We start from the raw sequence: 19351 nt of genomic DNA, 5'->3' as shown, positions 1-19351 counted from the left end.
TAAGAAAAAATAAAGCCTGGGAAAATGTAAATGTGTTCTGGATTTAGCACAGTGCTGCCCAAATTTTAGCCTTATTAGAATAATGGGAAGTTTGCCTTTTTTTTTGGCCAAGCCTCACAGCTTTCTGGGATCTTAGTTTCTTGACCAGGGTACCAGAGATTGAACATGCGCCCGCTGCAGTGGAAGTGCCGAGCCCTGACCACTGGACCGTCTGGGAATTCTCACAGAAGAACCTGGGAAGCTTTCAAAACTAACATAGGTGTCTGAGCCCCACTCTAGCTTTACTGAATCTCTTCAATGGTAGGGGCACATGAATTTTAGAAAAAGCTTCACACATGATTCATGTACACGTTTTAAAAAACTGCATGAAATTTTCATGTGCACCTATAACCAAGAATCACTGGTTTAATACAGAAACTCCGGATTAAGGAAGTTGGTCATACTTGGCATGTATTTTTCACTATGTTCCCCTGGGACACGGTTTTATAAAACAGAGAACTAACTAGCACTGAATAACTTGTGTTCATGAGCAGTGTTCTTAAAAACAAAAACAACAAAATAACCTTGAATTTGATTTAGTGAGTTGGAAAAGAACAAGTCATATATACCACAAATGCCACACTTGGTTTTCATTTAAAAAACTTGTCTGTTAGTCTGACTTCTATTAGTTTACAAATCTCAAACCAGAATTCTTAGGTAAATATATATTTAAAATGTACAACATTTACAGTTTTTACAACCCAAACTTTAGCTATATAAATGTATGAAAAAACTGGCATTTAAGTAATACTTCAAAAACACCTCTACCTCAAAAATATTTTACACTGATCTTCCAAAGTGGTCTCTTCGAAGGTTCATTGTATCTCAACAATCCAGTTAGGTTACCAAATCTCTAGGCATGGAGTAAAGGGTACTGTACTGAGAGACAGCACTTTCTACACAACAGTACAAAATCGTGGGTCTCTGATACCCTATAACAAAGCTCCCTTCACTCTCCAATCCTGAGACAACAAATCCTGTAGTTCCCCCTCGTCATCGCTGTCAACATTCTCCTCTTCCTTTTTCTGCAGTTCTTTTATGGTCAGAACCTCTTTAAGCTTATTTTTTATTTCATCCTGGCGATTCCGCAGCTTTTCCACTCGACGGTAACACTCAATCTGCTCATCGATTTCCCCAATCTGCCGGTCCAACCGTCCCTCCTCATCCTCTTCGGCAACTATGGCTTCGGAAATAGTGTTGACCTGTCTCATAGCTTTTTGAAATTCGTCCCATTCTTTGTCCATCTGGTCCTTTGGGGCATCAACCTTTCGTACCCTCGCGTCTATCTCAGGGTCGTCAAAAAACCCTTCTGGTAATGCTTCCGCAGTGTTTTCTCTCCTTTCCACTACTTTTTCATGTATTTCTGCTTTCTCAATTGACCCGGAATGAGGGATTAAGGGGGCCTTGGGAGGATTTGTATCCGAGAAATTGCTTGGCAGCCTACTACCAGTTGCCTCCCGCGAGGAGGAAAGTGAGTGTTCCTTGCTCTGTGAATTGGACGGCTGCTTACAGGCATCCCCCTTCTTCCCTTCTGCTCCTCCTCCTCCCTTCTCCTCCTCCTCGTCCTCCTCGTCATCATAATCAGGGAGTAAACCGAGTCCCGAAGCCTTACCGACGGTCGTCCTAGTGGACTCATTTCCGGCTTTGTCAAAGTTGGTGGGCAAAGCGGACGTGGAGGGCCGTACCTGAGAAACCAGGGAGGCCTTCGCTCTTTTGGCATCTTGGCTCTCAGAGTCCGGCGCCTTCCTCTTGGTGGACTGAGGCACTGCGCTGGCGGACGGGCCCTGGGCTGCTTCCTTCGCACCTTTCAGCTCGGCCACTTTCTCTCGGTGCTGCTTTCCCAGGACGTGAGTCTGCCACAGGAGCTCGCTCTTAACCGGAGTGTTACACAGGGCACAACTCAGCTGCCCCAAGCGGTTGTACTTCGCGAATGGAGATTCTATCCGTTTCCGGTTGGTGCTCAGACGCTGCTTTTCCTTCATCAACCGCCGCAGTTCGTCCTGATTCACCACTCGCTTCCCCGCTGCAGGCCGGGCTGAGGCGGACGACGCCATCTTTGCTATCCGACCGGAGGCGAGCCTGGCTTCCGTCCCGGCGATGTCTAATGACGTCACTTCCTGTCCGGACGCGGATTGGCTGGAGCTCCGGGACGTGAGCGGTGACGCCCAGATTTCCTTCCGTAACGTACCGTAGGCGATTTTTGCCTGCAGGGTCGCTTCATGGCTGCGATAAAGGCCATAAACTCCAAGGCTGAGGTGGCACGGGCCCAGGCGGCCTTGGCCGTCAATATATGCGCCGCCCGAGGGCTGCAGGATGTGTTGCGGACCAACTTGGGTCCCAAGGGCACCATGAAAATGTGAGACGGCCGTTGGAGCGGCGGTTAGGGCGTCGGGGTTTGTTGGGCATCTAGGCGCCCTCTGAGGCAGAGGTTCCGCAGAGTTTGGAGCGATGTGGACGCATTTGCGGGCCTGCTTTTCCTCGTTTTTATTTCTGCCCTGAGTTCATCTCCTGCCTGGTCGAGGAGGAGAAATGCTCCCCGAGGAAAGGGCTCACGAGTGAAGCGGTGACCATCCCCGTTCCCCGCCCCCCCCTCTTGTTTAGGTTCATATGCAATTAAAAGTTCATTTAAGTGTCTCGTATGAAACATAAGCTATCTAGCTCTCTTGCCTTTAAAGAGTTTGGGTTTTGTTTGGCAGTGTGCTGTAGTGGAGAGGGCTCGGGATCTGGAGCCTGGCCGGCGTGGTTTCAAATCCCAAGTTCTCCTTTAGATTTTAAGTCCTTAGGCAAGTTGAACGCTCTATGCATACGGTTCATCATATGTATTTATCCTTTAGCATGTAGTTATTTAGGACCATTATTTGCTTTAGAAGAGAGTGGGGATGGGACAGAGACTTCCCTGTCAGTCTACTGGTTGACTCCCGGCTTCCACTGCAGGGGAAGCGGTTAGATCCCCGGTGGGGGAACTAAAAGATCCCGCATGCCGTGTGGTGTTACCAAGAAAAAAAGAGTGAGGGAAAGAGACGAGTGAGGGCAGTGATGAAGTGTAAGAGGAGAGATGCAGTCTCAGAAGAATGAGCAGAGTAATTAGTATTGACAGTAAAAGAGGGCCCTGATTATGTCTAGTTGGGATGCTGGGAATGCAGAGATGACCAAGATACAGTTTCTGTTCTTAAGGAGTTCTGGTAGAGATGAATGTGCTAATGGTTATATATATATGTATATACAGCATATATTGTACTGAAGAAAGGGATTATAACTGATGACAGAAGGGAGAAAGGAAAACTTCTCAAATAATAGAATTTTCCCTCAATCTTGAAAGAGGATTAGAGCTCACCAGTTAGAGAAGGGAGTAAAGGCCTTCTATGTAGAATAACTTCAGGACCAAGAAAGCCCAATGGTATAAATCCAACAGAAAGGAAACCAAACATGATTTATTAAGGGAACCACAATATTCCCTCAAGATCTCACTTGGTAGAATAAGTAGAAAAGAATAGACATTCCCCAAATTGGGAAAGGTAAACTATGTCATTGTTAAATAGCCTGGATTTTACTTTGAAGGTGATGGAGAATATGAAAATCATGGAATTTTTTGATCAGGGAACTTACTGAATCACATTGTCTTTTAGAAAGATAAATGCAGTGTGGAGGGTAGATTCCAATTTAGAAATATCAGGATGCTAAGTAGTCCAGATTAGAGATGATGATGACAATGGAAATGACAGGAGAGGGTAGATTCAAGAGACCTTTAGATTATAGGGTTGACAGAACTTGATCTTATAAACATGAAAGATGAAGGAAAAAATAGTTCAGTGAATGAATGTAACATTTCGCACAAAAAAGAAACCTGCAGAAAATTCACAAATAATGTGGTTTGTAGACTTCCAAGTACTCTTCCAAGTACCAAACCACTGTTCATAACTCATCGACTGCTTCTATCCCTAGACTTGCAAATCCTCCTTTGGAAATGAAATCATCATTGCAGTCCATCTGGGGAGAAGTGATAGTGTGGGTTGCAAATGGTGGTAATTACTGTGGTGTCCCCCATGATATAATGGAAGTTTTCCACACCCAGTTACTTATATTAAAGATAGTGGAGTGGCAAATACTGGAAGTGTCTTCTTTGGTTCTTGCCATATGAGGTTAATAACCACTGTTTTCTGAACAGGCTTGTTTCTGGGGCAGGAGATGTCAAACTCACCAAAGATGGCAATGTGCTTCTCCATGAGATGGTGAGCTGATGATGCTGACTTAATAAACCTTAATATATCATATCTGAGGACATAGTACAATTTGTGTATCTTTAAACCAAGGCTGTCAGCTAAATACTGCTGTCGTGAGATATGTTTGTTGGATTAAACCTTAGGGGGAAAAAAAAGTCTATTGACTGTTTTCAAATCTTACAAATAATAGCTTAGGGATACTTCCAAATTAGCTACATTTTTTAAAGGCACTGCAGTATGTTCTTTGTAATCATGGGGAAAAAAATTCCTTGCAATTTTAGTAAGTATATTCATCTTCAAGATTGAAGGATTTAATCTTATTTTGGAAATGTCATTGCATTCTGAAGCAGAGATGCTTTTATAAAATGTTCAAACCTCATTAGTTCTCAGTTTTTAACTTTTGGTTTTGACATTTATTATGTATGATAATACAGAACTTGTGAACTAATAGAATGAAGCTTATTTAATTTCTTAATTTTACTTTTGACCCTTAGGTTATCTTGATTGTGGTGGACTCTTTCTTTCTCTCATTCTCTCTCTCTTGTAATCTGCTTAACTTTTTTCAGCAAATTCAACACCCAACAGCTTCCTTGATAGCAAAAGTAGCAACAGCCCAGGATGACATTACAGGAGATGGTACTACTTCAAATGTTCTAATCATTGGAGAGTTACTAAAACAAGCTGATCTTTACATTTCTGAGGTATTAGAATTTCATAGAATGCACATTCATGTGGCATTTTATTTTTGAATACAAAGTTATTTATTTTTTGTTAGTAAAATGGTTTAATTTTAGACTGCAATAATTAATTTTTATCAAGATATTTTTGGACAGTTATAAATGGAAATAACAATGAACCTTTTTGCCAAAATAATGCCTTTTTATTGAAATTATGTACCTAACCTTAACCCTAAAAAATAAAGTATTTGAGATACATAAAAGTTAAAAAAATAGCCATGTACCCATGACTAATGGCCTAAGAAAGAAAATATCACTGATAAAGCTGAAACCAAATTATAGACCTTTTAAAAAAATAACTAGAGGAAAATTATTGAAGTTTATCCACACTGTGAATTTACCTACCTTTCTAATTTTAGTTCTCTTTGTAAACAGTCTACTGTAGCCCGACTGCTTCGTTCACTGGCCTGTGAAATAATTACATACATTTCTACCTCTGTGCCTTTGTTCAATTTGTATTGTTTTCTTTGCATTATTTATCTGTCTTTTCCAATTAAGTAGTTGAATTTCTGCTGTTTCAAGGACCATTTTAGCAAAGCATAATCTGGTCAAAGTGCTCAAAGGATCACTTCTTTGTGTTTCATTTAATATTGGGAATTGTCTATTAATTCAGTGCATGCAACTTATCTTAGGATGCTTTTGGCTGTAAGCAGTAGAAACTTGACTAAAAGTCACTTAAACAATAAAAAATTTTCTCCCATAGCAAAAAATGGAGCAATAAAGCAGGCTTCTAGGGTTCATTGATTAAAAATTTACCAAGTCATCAATTGCCCAGGTACTTTCTGTCTCTTAGCTCTTGCACTTATGATGCTGTTTCATCATGGGCTTATTTCCATCCTGAATGACTGTCAGACGAGATCAGGCTCCCTGCTTCCCTTACTAATCCTCAGCAGGAGAGGACAAGAGAAAACAATTCAGTCAGTCATGGACTAAAAGTTTTTCCTTTATATGGTTGGGCCAACACTGGTCTTATGTCCATCCTAAACCAATGACAGTTTTTGGGAAATTGACTTAATCTAAAGGTAATCAGGAAGAACTCTCTGCAGGAAATAGGCCTGGGCTGAATCTTTAGGATGAGAAGGAGTGAGCCTGGTGAAAGAGTGGCCAGTGAGGAGAGTGACATTCCAGGCAGAAGGGACAGCGTGAGCAGAGGCACAGAGAAGAGATGCAGCTGGTGTGTGTGCACAGCTGCGAGCGTTTTGGCCTTGGTGGGGTTAAAGTGATGCAGACAGTAGTGAATAGGCATGTACTATTAACCAAGAAGAATATTCATGTTAACATACTAATGAGTTAATTAATGGGCAGATGAGCATTTCAGATATTTAGGAGACAGTTTAAGAGAGTCAAGACTGATGTTTTTCCTAGTAGTCCAGGTGAGAAGTTGTGAGGTCCTAGGCTGAAGAAACGTTTTGAAGATGGTTTGTAACACAGGCTCTGGCATCAGGTTTTGTGGGTTTAAATCCTTACTCTGGCTCTTACTCAGTTCAGTTGAGTTCAGTCGCTCAGTCGTGTCCGACTCTTTGCGACCCCATGAATTGGAGCATGCCAGGCCTCCCTGTCCATCACCAACTTCCGGAGTTTACTCAAACTCATGCCCATCGAGTCAGTGATGCCATCCAGCCATCTCATCCTCTGTCGTCCCCTTCTCCTCCTGCCCCCAATCCCTCCCAGCTTCAGGGTCTTTTCCAGTGAGTCAACTCTTCGCATGAGGTGGCCAAAGTACTGGAGTTTCAGCTTCAGCATCAGTCCTTCCAATGAACACCCAGGACTTAATCTCCTTTAGGATGGACTGGTTGGATCTCCTTGCTGTCCAAGGGACTCTCAAGAGTCTTCTCCAACACCACAGTTCAAAAGCATCAATTTTTCGGCACTCAGCTTTCTTCACAGTCCAACACTCACATCCATACATGACCACTGGAAAAACCTAGACTGGTGATCTAAGCCTTTAAGCCTAAATTTCCTCATCTGTGAAACAGGAATAATATCAGCACCCACTTCATAGTGTTGAGGGGACTGAAATAATACATGTAAAGTCCTTAGAACAGTGCCTGGTACAAATACTCAATAAATGTCAACTTTTGAATTTACTGTAGGACTGATGAAATGAATGGAGGATGGGAATAAATTAGAACTAGTTCAGTAACTTTATGTATTATTTTCCAGGATAAGCAAAAGTGTTTTTTCAAAAATATTTTTGTTATAATGTCAGACCTATAGAAAATTTGCAAGAATACTCCAAAGGGTAACATTTCTCTCTTGTTCATAAATATATGTATATGTACCATATATACCATAAATTTATATAGTAATATACATATTTTTCTAATGGTATAAGAATAAGTTCCAGACATGGTGATCTAAATATTTCAGTGTATCTTTCTTAAAACCATGGAATTCTCATATATAACCACAATATAGTGATCAAAACAGGACATTAATATAAACACACTTGATACAATACTATTATTTGATCTGCAGGTTTTGTTCAAATTTCATCACTTATCCCAATACTGTCCTTTATAGCAGAAGAAAATTTAGGCTCATGCGTCATATTCAGTTGTCATATCCCTTTAGTCTTCTTTAAGCTGGAATAGTTCCTAAGCCATCTGTTGTGTTTCATGACATTGCTGACATAGCTACTTTTAGAGTATAGGCTGTTTTTGTTTTTTTTTTAAGAAAGTCCCTCAGTTTGAATTTGTCTATTTCCTCATGATCAGATTCAGGTTATGAACTTTCGGCAGGAATACCATGGAAGTGCTGTTGAGGTCTTAATGCAGTTTTTCAGGAGGCACATAGTGTGTGTGTGTTCCATTCTATGATGTTAACTTTGAACATTTCATGAAGGTGGTGCCTATCTGTCATTTTTCTCCAAACTGTGCTGGTTCTTTTCCTCTGCATTGCAAGGAGTCTGTTGTGCTCATTTGGAAGAGTACTACACAACATTGTGTTATAGTTTTCAGAAATAATAACTTTTGTAGTTTTTTGTACTGTCATAAAATGTAAAGTTTTTCTGTAAGTTTGAGATTGTTTAAATATGAAGCACTGAAAGAGTACTTTTATAAATTACATACCTACACTATATTTAGTGGCATTTATGTGGGTAATTACTTTTTTTTGACAATCCTATTAATAGGAGAGGATCATTACTTCTACTTTGTATAACTTACTTTATAGTTTTATGTTGTTGTATTAGGGCCTGCACCCTAGAATAATAGCTGAAGGCTTTGAAATTGCAAAAATAAAGGCACTTGAAGTTTTGGAACAAGTTAAAATTAAAAAAGAGATGAAAAGAGAAATCCTTTTAGATGTGGCTAGAACATCTCTACAAACTAAGGTTCATCCTCAACTGGCTGATGTGTTAACAGAGGTATGTAGTTAAACTTTTGCAGAATGAGTACAGACTAACACATGGTGACATTTTTCTTATAAGATAATCAACTATTTCTGTGTGCTTGTGTGCGTCTGTGTGTGTGTGTGTATGCACGTGCGTGTGCGTGCATGCATGTGCGCACGCTCAGTTGTGTCCTACTCTTTGTGACACCATGGACTCTTTGCTTCTCTGCCCATGGAGTTTTCTATGCAAGAATATTGGAGTGGGTTGCCATTTCCTTCTCCAGGGGCTCTTCCCAACCTGGGGATGGAATCTGCATCTCTTATGTCTCCTGCATTGGTAGGTAGATTCTTTACCACTGTGCCACCTGGGACACCCCCAATCAACTATGACGTGTGGTTCTTTTGAACATACAATAAAATATAGAAGACAAACATTTATTTATAAGCTTATTTATAGAATAGATTTGATTGGTCAGAACAGTATGTATAATTTTTCAAAAGTGTCATATTAAACCTTTTGTTAAAAAAAAAATATAAACCTTTTGTTAAAAAAGTTGGGAGGGGCTTGGCTGCCTGTGGCTCACCCCCTCTGGACACCATTGGAGTTATATACTGGTCTCCTAAAGCTAAAAGTCCATATCTATTATGCAAGTTTGGGGACATGGTTTTCACAGTGTACCTTGTAATTGAGATCACCACTTTAATGAACATGATAGAGTTGATAGATAATATTCAAATCTGGGAAATGTATACTTGTTTACTTATAAAGGTAGAATATATAAATATAATATCAGGACAAGGTTGGGGATTTTGGGAAGGTTTTTTTTATCAGATGCCTATAGTTTGATGATGTCGTCATTGTCCCTCTACTTTACAGTTTTTGAAACTTGAGTGTGTTAGTGTATCAGGAACGAAGAGTTCATAACAAAAAAATTCACAAGACATTGACATATAAATCAGAATTGTATCTTACTAATTTACTTTGAGAAATACAAATACCAAATGGACTGAAACACCTGAGTTCTTTCTAGTCAATTCTTCCATTCAGTTCAGTTGCTCAGTCGTGTCTGACTCTTTGCAACCCCATGCACTGCAGCACACCAGGCTTCCCTGTCCATCACCAACTCCCAGAGCTTACTCAAACTCATGTGCATTGAGTGAGTGATGCCATCCAACCATCTCATGCTGTCGTCCCCTTCTCCTCCCACCTCCAGTCTTTCCCAGCAACAGGGTCTTTTCTGATGAGTCAGTTCTTTGCATCAGGTGGCCAAAGTGTTGGAGTTTCAACTTCAGAATCAGTCCTTCCAATGCATATTCAGGACTGATTTCCTTTAGAATGGACTAGTTGGATCTCCTTGTAGTCCCAGGGACTCTCAAGAGTCTTCTCCAACTCCACAATTCAAAAGCATCAATTCTTTGGCACTCAGCTTTCCTTTATAGTCCAACTCTCACATCCATACATGACTACTGGAAAAACCATAGCTTTGACCAGACGGACCTTTGTTGGCAAAGTAATGTCTCTGCTTTTTAATATGCTGTCTAGGTTGGTCATAGCTTTTCTTCCAAGGAGCAGTGTCTTAATTTCATGGCTGCAGTCACCATTCACAGTGATTTTGGAACCCCCAAAATAAAGTCTGTCACTGTTTCCCCATCTATTTGCCATGAAGTGATGGGACCAGATGCCATGATGTTAGTTTTCTGAATGTTGAGTTTTAAGCCAACTTTTTCAGTCTCCTCTTTCACTTTCATCAAGAGGCTCTTTAGTTGTACTTCACTTTTCTGCCATAAGGGTGGTGTCATTTGCATATCTGAGGTTATTGATATTCCTCCCGCAGTCTTGATTCCAGCTTGTGCTTCATCCAGCCCGGCATTTCACATGATGTACTCTGCATATAAGTTAAATAGGCAGCATAAGACTATATATTCCTGTGTACTCCTTTCCCGATTTGGAACCAGTCTGTTGTTCCATGTCCAGTTCTAACTGTTGCTTCTTGAGCTTCATAACAGATTTCTCAGGCAGCAGGTCAGGTGGTCTGGTATTCCCATCTCTTGAAGAATTTCCCACAGTTTGTTGTGATCCACACAAAGGCTTTGGCGTAGTCAATAAAGCAGAAGTAGATGTTTTTCTGGAGCTCTCTTGCTTTTTCCATGGTCCAGGGGATGTTCGCAATTTGATCTCTGGTTCCTGTGCCCTTTCTAAATCCAGCTTGAACATCTGGAAGTTCATGGTTCATGTACTGTTGAAGCCTGGCTTGGAGAATTTTGACCATTACTTTGCTATCATGTGAGATGAGTGCAACTGTGTGGTAGTTTGAACATTCTTTGGCATTGCCTTTCTTTGGGATTGGAATGAAAACTGACCTTTTCCAGACCTGTGGCCACTGCTGAGCTTTCCAGATTTGCTGGCATGTTGAGTGCACCACTTTCACAGCATCATCTTTTAGGATTTGAAATAGCTCAACTGGAATTCCATCCCCTCCATGAGCTCTGTTCGTAGTGATGCTTCCTAGGGCCCACTTGACTTTGCATTCCAGGATGTCTGGCTCTAGGTGAGTGATCACACCATTGTGGTATCTGGGTCATGAAGATCTTTTTTGTATAATTCTTCTGTGTATTCTTGCCATCCTTTCTTCATATCTTTTGCTTCTGTTAGGTCCATATCATTTCTGTTCTTTATTGTGCCCATCTTTGCATGAAATGTTCCCTTGGTATCTCTAATTTTCTCTTAAGAGATCTCTAGTCTTTCCCATTCTATTGTTTTCCTCTATTTCTTTGCATTGGTCACTGAGGAAGGCTTTCTTATCTCTCCTTGCTATTCCTTGGAACTCTGCATTCAAATGGGTATATCTTTCCTTTTCTCTTTTGCCTTTCGCTTCTCTTCTTTTCTCAGCTATTTGTAAGACCTCCTCAGACAACCATTTTGCCTTATTGCATTTGTTTTTCTTGGGGATGGTCTTGATCACTGCCTCCTGTACAGTGTCACAAACCTCTGTCCATGGTTCTTCAGGCACCTAGTCTATCAAATCTGCCTTGAATCTATTTGTCACTTCTACTGTGTAATTGTAAGGGATTTGATTTAGGTCATACCTGAATGATCTAGTGGTTTTCCCTACTTTCTTCAATTTCAGTCTGAATTTGGCAATAAGTTCACCTGAGTCACAGTCAGTTCCTGGTCTTGTTTTGCTGACTGTACAAAGCTTCTCCATCTTTGGCTGCAAAGAATATAATCAATCTGATTTCAGTATTGACCCTCTGGTGATGTCCATGTGTAGAGTCTTGTGTTGTTGGAAGAGGGTGTTTGCTGTGACCTGTGCGTTCTCTTGGCACAACCCTGTCAGCCTTTGCCCTGCTTCAGTTTGTATTCCAATGACAAGTTTGCCTGTTATTCCAGGTAGTTCTTGACTTCCTACTTTTGCATTCCAGTCCCCAATAATGAAAAGGACATCTTTTTTACAGGCTAGTTCTAGAAGGTCTTGTAGGTCTTCACAGAACCATTCAAGTTCATATTCTTCAGCATTACTGGTCGGGGCATAGACTTGGATTATCACGATATTCAGTGGTTTGCCTTGGAAACGAAGAGAGATCATCCTCTTGTTTTTGAGATTGCATCCAAGTACTGCATTTTGGACTCTTCTGTTGACTATGAGGGCTACTCCATTTCTTCTAAGGGATTCTTGCCCACAGTAGTAGATATATGGTCATCTAAGTTTAATTCACCCATTCCAGTCCATTTTAGTTTGCTGATTCCTAAAATGTTGATGTTCCCTCTTGCCATCTCCTGTTTGACCACTTCCCATTTGCCTTGATTCATGGACCTAACATTCCAGGTTCGTATGCAATATTGTTCTTTACAGCATTGGAGTTTACTTCCATCACCAATCACATCCACTACTGGGTATTGTTTTCTCTTTGACTCTGCCTCTCCATTCTTTCTGGAGTTATTTCTCCACTGATCTCCAGTAGCATATTGGGCACCTACCGACCTGGGGAGTTCATCTTTCAGTGTCATACTTTTTTGCCTTTTCATACTGTTCATGGTGTTCTCAAGGCAAGAATACTGAAGTGGTTTGCCATTCCCTTCTCCAGTCGGTCACGTTTTGTCAGAACTCTCCACCATGACTCATCCGTCTTGGGTGGCCCTACATGGCATGGTTCATAGTTTCATTGAGTTAGACAAGGCTGTGGTCCATGTGATCAGTTTGATTAGTTTTCTATGATTGTGGTTTTCATTCTGTCTTCCCTCTGATGGAGAAGGATAACAGGCTTATGGAAACTTCCCAATGGGAGAGACAGGCTGAGGGGGGAAACTAGGACTTGTTTTGATGGGCGGGGCCGTGCTCAGTAAATGTTTAATCCAGTTTCCTTTTGATGGGCAGGGCTGTGTTCCCTCCCAGTTGCTTACCAATAAGAAAACCGACTGAGGAAATCAAACCAAGAAATTAAAGCATTTTCTTGCTGAGCAGAGTCTAAATAAAGACTGCTATATTTTCTGCTTTTAGAGTATATATATCACATGACCCAGAATCTTCCAGCTCTCTAATTAGGGCCCCCATTCTCTTTTGGAGCTATAGAAACACTGTATACTCTCACTTTCCAGTGGTTTATCATTATTCTCCATTAGTCATCAAACCCTTAAATCATATTCCTTCAGTAAACTTTTCCAAGATACAGATTTTTTTCCCTTTTTTGTATTTTAGGATGGTTATGCTACAGCACTTAATTTCTGTAGTCATTTTCATATTACGTTTTGAGTTAAGCTATAGGCTGTGTTGTGTTTTGCTTCTCAAATTACATATCCCTGGGGATATTTGCCAGAATAAATGAGACATATCTTTCTGGAATGTCAATTTTACTTTACAATTTTTAGGGAAAGCATTATTTTCACATTAAAACAAATGTGCAAAACAATGCTATAAATCAACTTTACTCCAGTAAAATTAAAAACAAAAATCAAATGTATATATTGTGGCGTGACATGGAAAAGTTTCATGGTAAAACAGAAGACTTAAAAATTTCATGTTGTTAAAGTGAGCAAATTTGAACTCTTTCCTGAGATTACATTTCCTTCTTTTCCATTAAGGTGTCCTCTGGTGGAAAAGTCTGAGTCGTGTTGGTATAGCAGGCTTGGCAGTTAAAGACATCTCTGATTTCTAGTCCTGACTACTACTGTTAGACTACCTGTTACACTTTGTTTTAAGACCATAATTCTTAAAGTCTTCTCTGTTAAATGAAGGGTTTGTACCTGATAATCTCTGAAGTTCATATAGGCTCTAAAGTATCCATTGGTATTGGTTATCATTAGTGTCCCTGAGAAAGTGGTATTTTTTTGTCTTGCCCTGTGTTTTGGAGCCTGAAACACTTTATCTGCTTAGTCTAGTGATCAATTACTAGGGCCATTGGTTTCTTTCAGTAGACCAAATAGTTTAACGTTCTAACCCATTTCTCTTTCAGGCTGTGGTGGATTCTGTTTTGGCAATTAGGAGACCGAATTATCCTATCGATCTCTTCATGGTAGAAATCATGGAGATGAAGCATAAATCAGAAACAGATACAAAGTAAGTGACATAAGCTTTGACAGTGCATAGAGTCTAGAATACTTGATTATCTGCAGATATTCTGTCATTAATTTTATTAGTTACTTTTATTCAACATCTTTCTATTCATTTAGCATATATTAATTGTATACTTAGCTGCAACCATTCACTTGTTTTAGGTGCTAGGAATGAAGAGTAAACAAAACAGTTTCTTTAAGAATCTTACATTTCCAATTGGAAGAGATAGTGAGCACATTATGCTAATAAGTGCTGTAAAGAGGCTAGAGCAGTTGTGTGTGTGAGCATGTGTGTGATTTTAGGATAGTCAAGGAAGAACATTGTGATGATAAAGTAAATAGCTAAAGCGGTCTTTGAAGAAATTAGGATGATAGCCGTGTGAACATCTGGAAGAAGAGTGCTCTAAGCAGAGGGAATAACAGTGGAAAATGTCCCCAGGGAGGTGTGTTTTGAGGTGTTCTAGTGTGCCTGGGTCATAGGAAGAGAAAAAAAGGAGAAGATGAGGTCAGAGAGGTAAGACAGTTAACATTGTCTGAGTATGTATGTAGTATGTACTCAGAGTGAATAGCACCTTGTTGATTTTGGACTTAACTCATTTTAAACATTCTATTATACGGATAAGGCAATGGCAACCCACTTCAGTACTCCTGCCTGGAGAATCCCATGGACAGAGGAGCCTGGTAGGCTACAGTCCATGGGGTTGCTAAGAGTCGGACATGACTGAGCGACTTCACTTTCACTTTTCACTTTCATGCGTTGGAGAAGGCAATGGCAACCCACTCCAGTATTCTTGCCTTGAGAATCCCAGGGATGGGGAGCCTGGTGGGCTGCCGTCTTTGGGGTTGCACAGAGTTGGACATGACTGACATGATTTAGCAGCATCAAGGACAAACTTACTGGGAATTCCCTGGTAGTCCAGTGGTTCCACACACGCACTTCTACTGCAGGGGACCTGGATTGGAACCCTGGTGAGGGAACTAAGATCTGCATGACATGGCCAAAAATAAATAATAAGAACTTTGTCCATTAAAAAAAAATTCTATTATGGAATATTCTAAACACATACAAAAGTAGAATAGAATAGTGAATGAACTCCCACATATCTGTCACTCATCTTTATCAATTTTCAATATATGGTTTGTCTTATTTTTACCTTATATGGCCCCTTCTCTTTCTTTCTATACTTCTCTTTCCTTTCTTTTGCCCCAAATCTAGATTATTTTAAAGCCAGTTCAGATGTTGTATTTTATCTGTAAATACTTTATTTTTAATATATGTGTGGGTGTCTTTACATATTTATAGAAGTCTGTTTGGTTTGTCCTTTAATCTGCCTTGTCATTTTGTCTGGTTTCCTGTTTCCTGCAGATCTTTTCAAACTTACCTTTCATTTCTTTAAACATATAGTTCACATTTAATATTACAATATTTAAAGTTTTGTCTTTTCTATTTCTGTTGTTTACTGTATTTTGTTGGTCCTCACTCATTGTGCTTTGTTTTTAATGTGTGCCATTGATTGTGTTGAAAAAAGTATTTGTAGAAATAATTTGAGACCTAGGCTGAAGCTGCCTTTGTACAAAGAGGATTTGAATTTGCTGCTGCAAGAAGCCCAGAGACTGCTTTAAACTCAAGCCACAACTTGAGGTTTTTATTGAATATCCAGTTGTTGCGAATTCTAACTACAAGTCCATAGGAAGGCTTCTGGGTTATACCCTGAGTATGTAGCCTTTGAAGTTCACTTAATGTGAAAAGAGACTTCTATGATACTCTCTACTTTGGATAAACCTTGAGCTTTTAATTATTTCTCCCTCTCATTATAAGATCGAAGTTCAGATATGCTTGAATTGTGAGATGACTTTAGGGTGAGTGCCTGCAGTTTTCTAGTTACCCTCTGGAGTTTCTATTTTGTTTTCAGTTTTGAAAAGAAAACTTTTGTGGCTCTGTACTGTTTTGTGACTCTTCAGTGTTTTTAAGGGTTGTTGTTGTTTTTAATCCAGCATTTTTAGTTGCTTTTGGTAGTAAAATTGGTCCAAATTACCTTATGATTGCTGAGGGCAAGAAGTTCTTGGTTTATATTTCCGAAGAATCTCAGTGGTTCTTCTGTGGCACGGACACTGTGGAGCAGGGGGTGTAGTGCAAAGGCAGAAGCAGGAGATCTGTTAGGAATCTGTTGTAATACAGGTGAGAGATGAAAAAAGGTTTGGATCAGGGTACACTTAGAAAGAAGGAGCCCCAGGATTTGTTGATGGTCCCACTCAGAATGTGACAGAAGCAGAGGATTCAAGGATGTTTCTTGGGTTTTGAATGAGCAGCTGGAAAAGCAGAGATGCCATTTCTTGGGAAGGAGCAGGTGTGAGGCAGTAAGTCAAGAGCTTAGTTTGGGGACTGTTATGTTTTAGGTGCCTATTAGATTTCCCTGTGGAGCTGCTGAGTAGGGATTTGAAGGGAGGTGTCAGGAATTCAGGATAGGGGTCTGGACTGGAAATATATATTTGGGAGTTGTTGGTGTATGGATGATGTAAAGCTCTGAGAATTAATTAGATCATCTGGAAAGTGATAAAGATAGAGAAAAGAGGAAGTTTAAAGATTGAACCCTGAAAACTGCAGTGTTTAGAAACTTAGAAGATGAAGAGGACTGAACAAGGGAGACTGAAAAAAGGTGGTCGGTGAGAAAGGAGGAAAGCCAAGAAAGAGCAGTATTCCAGGAGCTAAGAGAGAAAGTGTTTCAAGGAGAGAGTAACCTGCTGTTGACAGTTTGAGCAAGTTACAAACGAATTGGCCATTAGATTTGGAAAATGTTTAAGGGGTGAGTATGAGAGTCAGATTGAAGGTGGGCTCAAGAGAGAATGGTTAGGAAAGAAGTGAGGGTGCAAATACCGACAGCTCAGAGGAGTTAGCTCTAACGGGGAGCAGAGAAGTGGGACAGCAGCTCGAGTGGAACATGGGAATGGGGCCGAAGGGGAATAGTTTTTTGTTTTAAAGATGAGAATTACTATGGCAAGTGTGTACCCTGATGAGGATGCTCGTGGAGGCAGGAACAGTTGATGGCAGGGAAGAGGGGACAGTTGCAGGAGCCGAGAGGGGAAATGGAATTCAGTCCACAGGTGGGGGGGCCGACCTTAGAGAGGAGGGAGCATGGGCAGTTCATTTCTGTTCTTAGGAGCTTGAGGTTCAAGAGCTGGTAGAGGCCGTGATGGGACAGAGTGTTTATTTTCTCAAGCAAAGTCATTTGCTGAGGGTGAGGAGCAGTGGAAGAGTGAAGGAGACTTGAAGAGTGAAGAATATTGAACATGTAGTTTGTTTCTTTCTTCCTAAATAAAATGTCTTCACATTCAGTTAAGAGTTGGAGTAATCCAGTTAGAAGAAAACTTTGTAAACTTCCCTATAATTATGTTCAACTGTTTAAAAAATCACTTCTTTACATTAATGTATAACAAATATTGGTTATAAAAGATTCATAAGTAGAAATGTATTTCCTAGTTGGGTGTAAATGAATTTTTGAAAGTTATAGAAATATTTTCTCTTGAAAGGTCATTTAGAAAACAGGAAAAGAGCCCCCCGCTGCCCCCCACCAATTATCTCTCTTCCTACCACCCAAGCATAATCCTACTCTTAGTTTTCTTCTGTTTTTCCTTTTCAATGCCAAGGAGCTTATTAAGAATAGTGATAATCACACTTTATAGGTAATTTGTCATTCTCTGCTTATAAATATAGCTACCCCTATAAATATTTTTCCATGTTATTACGTGGTTTTCATGACTAGCCCATAGTCAAGTCATTGTCTGCTGAACAATGTCCTGTTGTTGGACATTTAGGTTAACAGTTTTTAGTTGTTCCATATTATTAGTTTGAACAAATGTGCCTTAGAAACTCATTGTGTGTCTCCCTTTCAATACTTGATCAGCTGTGTCACATGTTTGAGCCACACAATTTAAAGAATAATTCGGGAGTGACTTTTCATTGTCACTTCACAGTCACACTGTGTTAAAATAGGTTCTCTTTTCTAATTTTATTAATTATGTGTTGGGTTTAAAGTTGGTATAAGGCAATAGTGTGTGACAATTGCTCTGGCAGTTCTGTTACCACTTTAAGAGTATAATTTTAGTTTTATACTAAATTTAGAGTGTATATTCAAAATAAGAAACAGTGCATATTTTTACTAGGTTGATCAAAGGGTTAGTTCTGGATCATGGCGCCCGTCATCCAGATATGAAGAAACGAGTAGATGATGCATTTATCCTTACCTGTAATGTATCACTAGAATATGAAAAAACGTAAGTGTCCCAGTTACTCTTTGTATCCTTTGAAATTGTTTCTTTTCTAAAACTGTTTTTTAACTCCTATTTTTACCTACCAAATGTTTACTATAAACCCTTTCTACCTTCCTGTTTTTCCCTGCCTTACCTTTACTAGCTTGTCTTTATTAATCTTCTAGTGAAGTGAGCTCTGGTTTCTTTTATAAGACTGCAGAAGAGAAAGAGAAATTGGTAAAAGCTGAAAGAAAATTTATAGAAGACAGAGTACAAAAAATAATAGACTTGAAAGACAAAGTCTGTGCTCAGTCCAATAAAGGATTTGTTGTCATTAATCAAAAGGTGAGAAAAAAGTTTAGATTTTTAACTGTTGTAAATGTTCTTCAGTGTTTTGCCAAGTGTGGTTTGTGGGCCCCATGTTAGGACATATCTGTGAGGTCAAAACTATTTTCATAATAGTAATAATAATGCCTTTTACACTGTGTTGATGTCTGCAATGATGATGCAAAGCAGCGATAGGTAAAACTGCTGGCACCTTAGAACAAATCATGGCAGTAGCACCAAACTGTACTAGTCATCATCGCCACATCACCGCACGTATAAAAAGGGCAGTTTCATTTAAGAATGTTTTGATGAAAGGGGAAAACTTAATTTTATCAAATTTTGATCCTTGAAATTGCATCTTTTTATTTTTTAATTGAAGTATAGTTGGTTTACAATATTATACTAATTTGAGGTGTACAGCATAATGGGCTTCCCTGATAGTTCAGATGGTAAAGAACCCACCTGAGTTTTGCAGATTATACTCCATCATAGTTTATTGTAAGATAATAGGTATATCCCTGTGCTACATAGTATATCCTTGTTGATACATATAACTGATAAGAGATATAAAAGATAGATAGCTTATGTATTTTTTAAAACCTTAAAAGAGTTATTTTTATTGTTGGCTGTGTGGGTCTTCGTTGGGCTTTTTTCAGTTGCAGTGCACAGGCTTCTCACTCTGGTGGCTCTCTTGCAGTGGAGCACGGGCTCTAGGACACAGGCTCAGCAGTGGTGGCATGCAGGCTCAGGTGCTCTGTGGCATATGGGAGTTAGCCATGGCATGTGGGATCTTCCTGGATCAGAGATGGAACTCATGTCTCCTGCACTGGCAGGCAGATTCTTTACTACTGGACCACTGGGAAGCTCTTATCTGTCTTCTGTGTGGTAGCTTGCAT

General features: G+C 39.8%; 2 protein-coding genes across 5 annotated transcripts in view; one reads left to right on the top strand and one right to left on the bottom strand.

Moving 5' to 3' along the window:
- Positions 1-559: 559 nt before the first annotated feature.
- ZNF830 (zinc finger protein 830) lies at positions 560-2117 on the bottom strand. The gene has a single exon (XM_065910516.1). The coding sequence runs from the start codon at positions 2091-2093 to the stop codon at positions 972-974; it is 1122 nt and encodes a 373-aa protein (XP_065766588.1). The 5' UTR covers positions 2094-2117; the 3' UTR covers positions 560-971.
- Positions 2118-2197: 80 nt separating this feature from the next.
- Positions 2198-19351, top strand: part of CCT6B (chaperonin containing TCP1 subunit 6B) — a 35409-nt gene continuing 18255 nt past the window's right edge. Inside the window, exons 1-7 of one of the 4 annotated variants that reach the window (XM_065909496.1) lie at positions 2198-2395; positions 4205-4268; positions 4826-4960; positions 8190-8363; positions 13781-13884; positions 18042-18152; positions 18314-18473. In XM_065909496.1, the coding sequence (XP_065765568.1) occupies positions 2259-2395; positions 4205-4268; positions 4826-4960; positions 8190-8363; positions 13781-13884; positions 18042-18152; positions 18314-18473 (885 nt within the window). In that variant the 5' untranslated portion in view covers positions 2198-2258. The remainder of the gene's footprint in view (positions 2396-4204; positions 4269-4825; positions 4961-8189; positions 8364-13780; positions 13885-18041; positions 18153-18313; positions 18474-19351) is intronic. The other 3 variants (XM_065909497.1, XM_065909498.1, XM_065909499.1) reach the window with 3 other exon arrangements.

The sequence above is a fragment of the Muntiacus reevesi genome, chromosome 18, assembly GCF_963930625.1.
Source record: "Muntiacus reevesi chromosome 18, mMunRee1.1, whole genome shotgun sequence".
Taxonomy (NCBI): domain Eukaryota; kingdom Metazoa; phylum Chordata; class Mammalia; order Artiodactyla; family Cervidae; genus Muntiacus; species Muntiacus reevesi.
The sequence above is the reverse complement of the archived record's forward strand: the minus strand, read 5'-3'. Positions and strand labels throughout refer to the sequence as shown.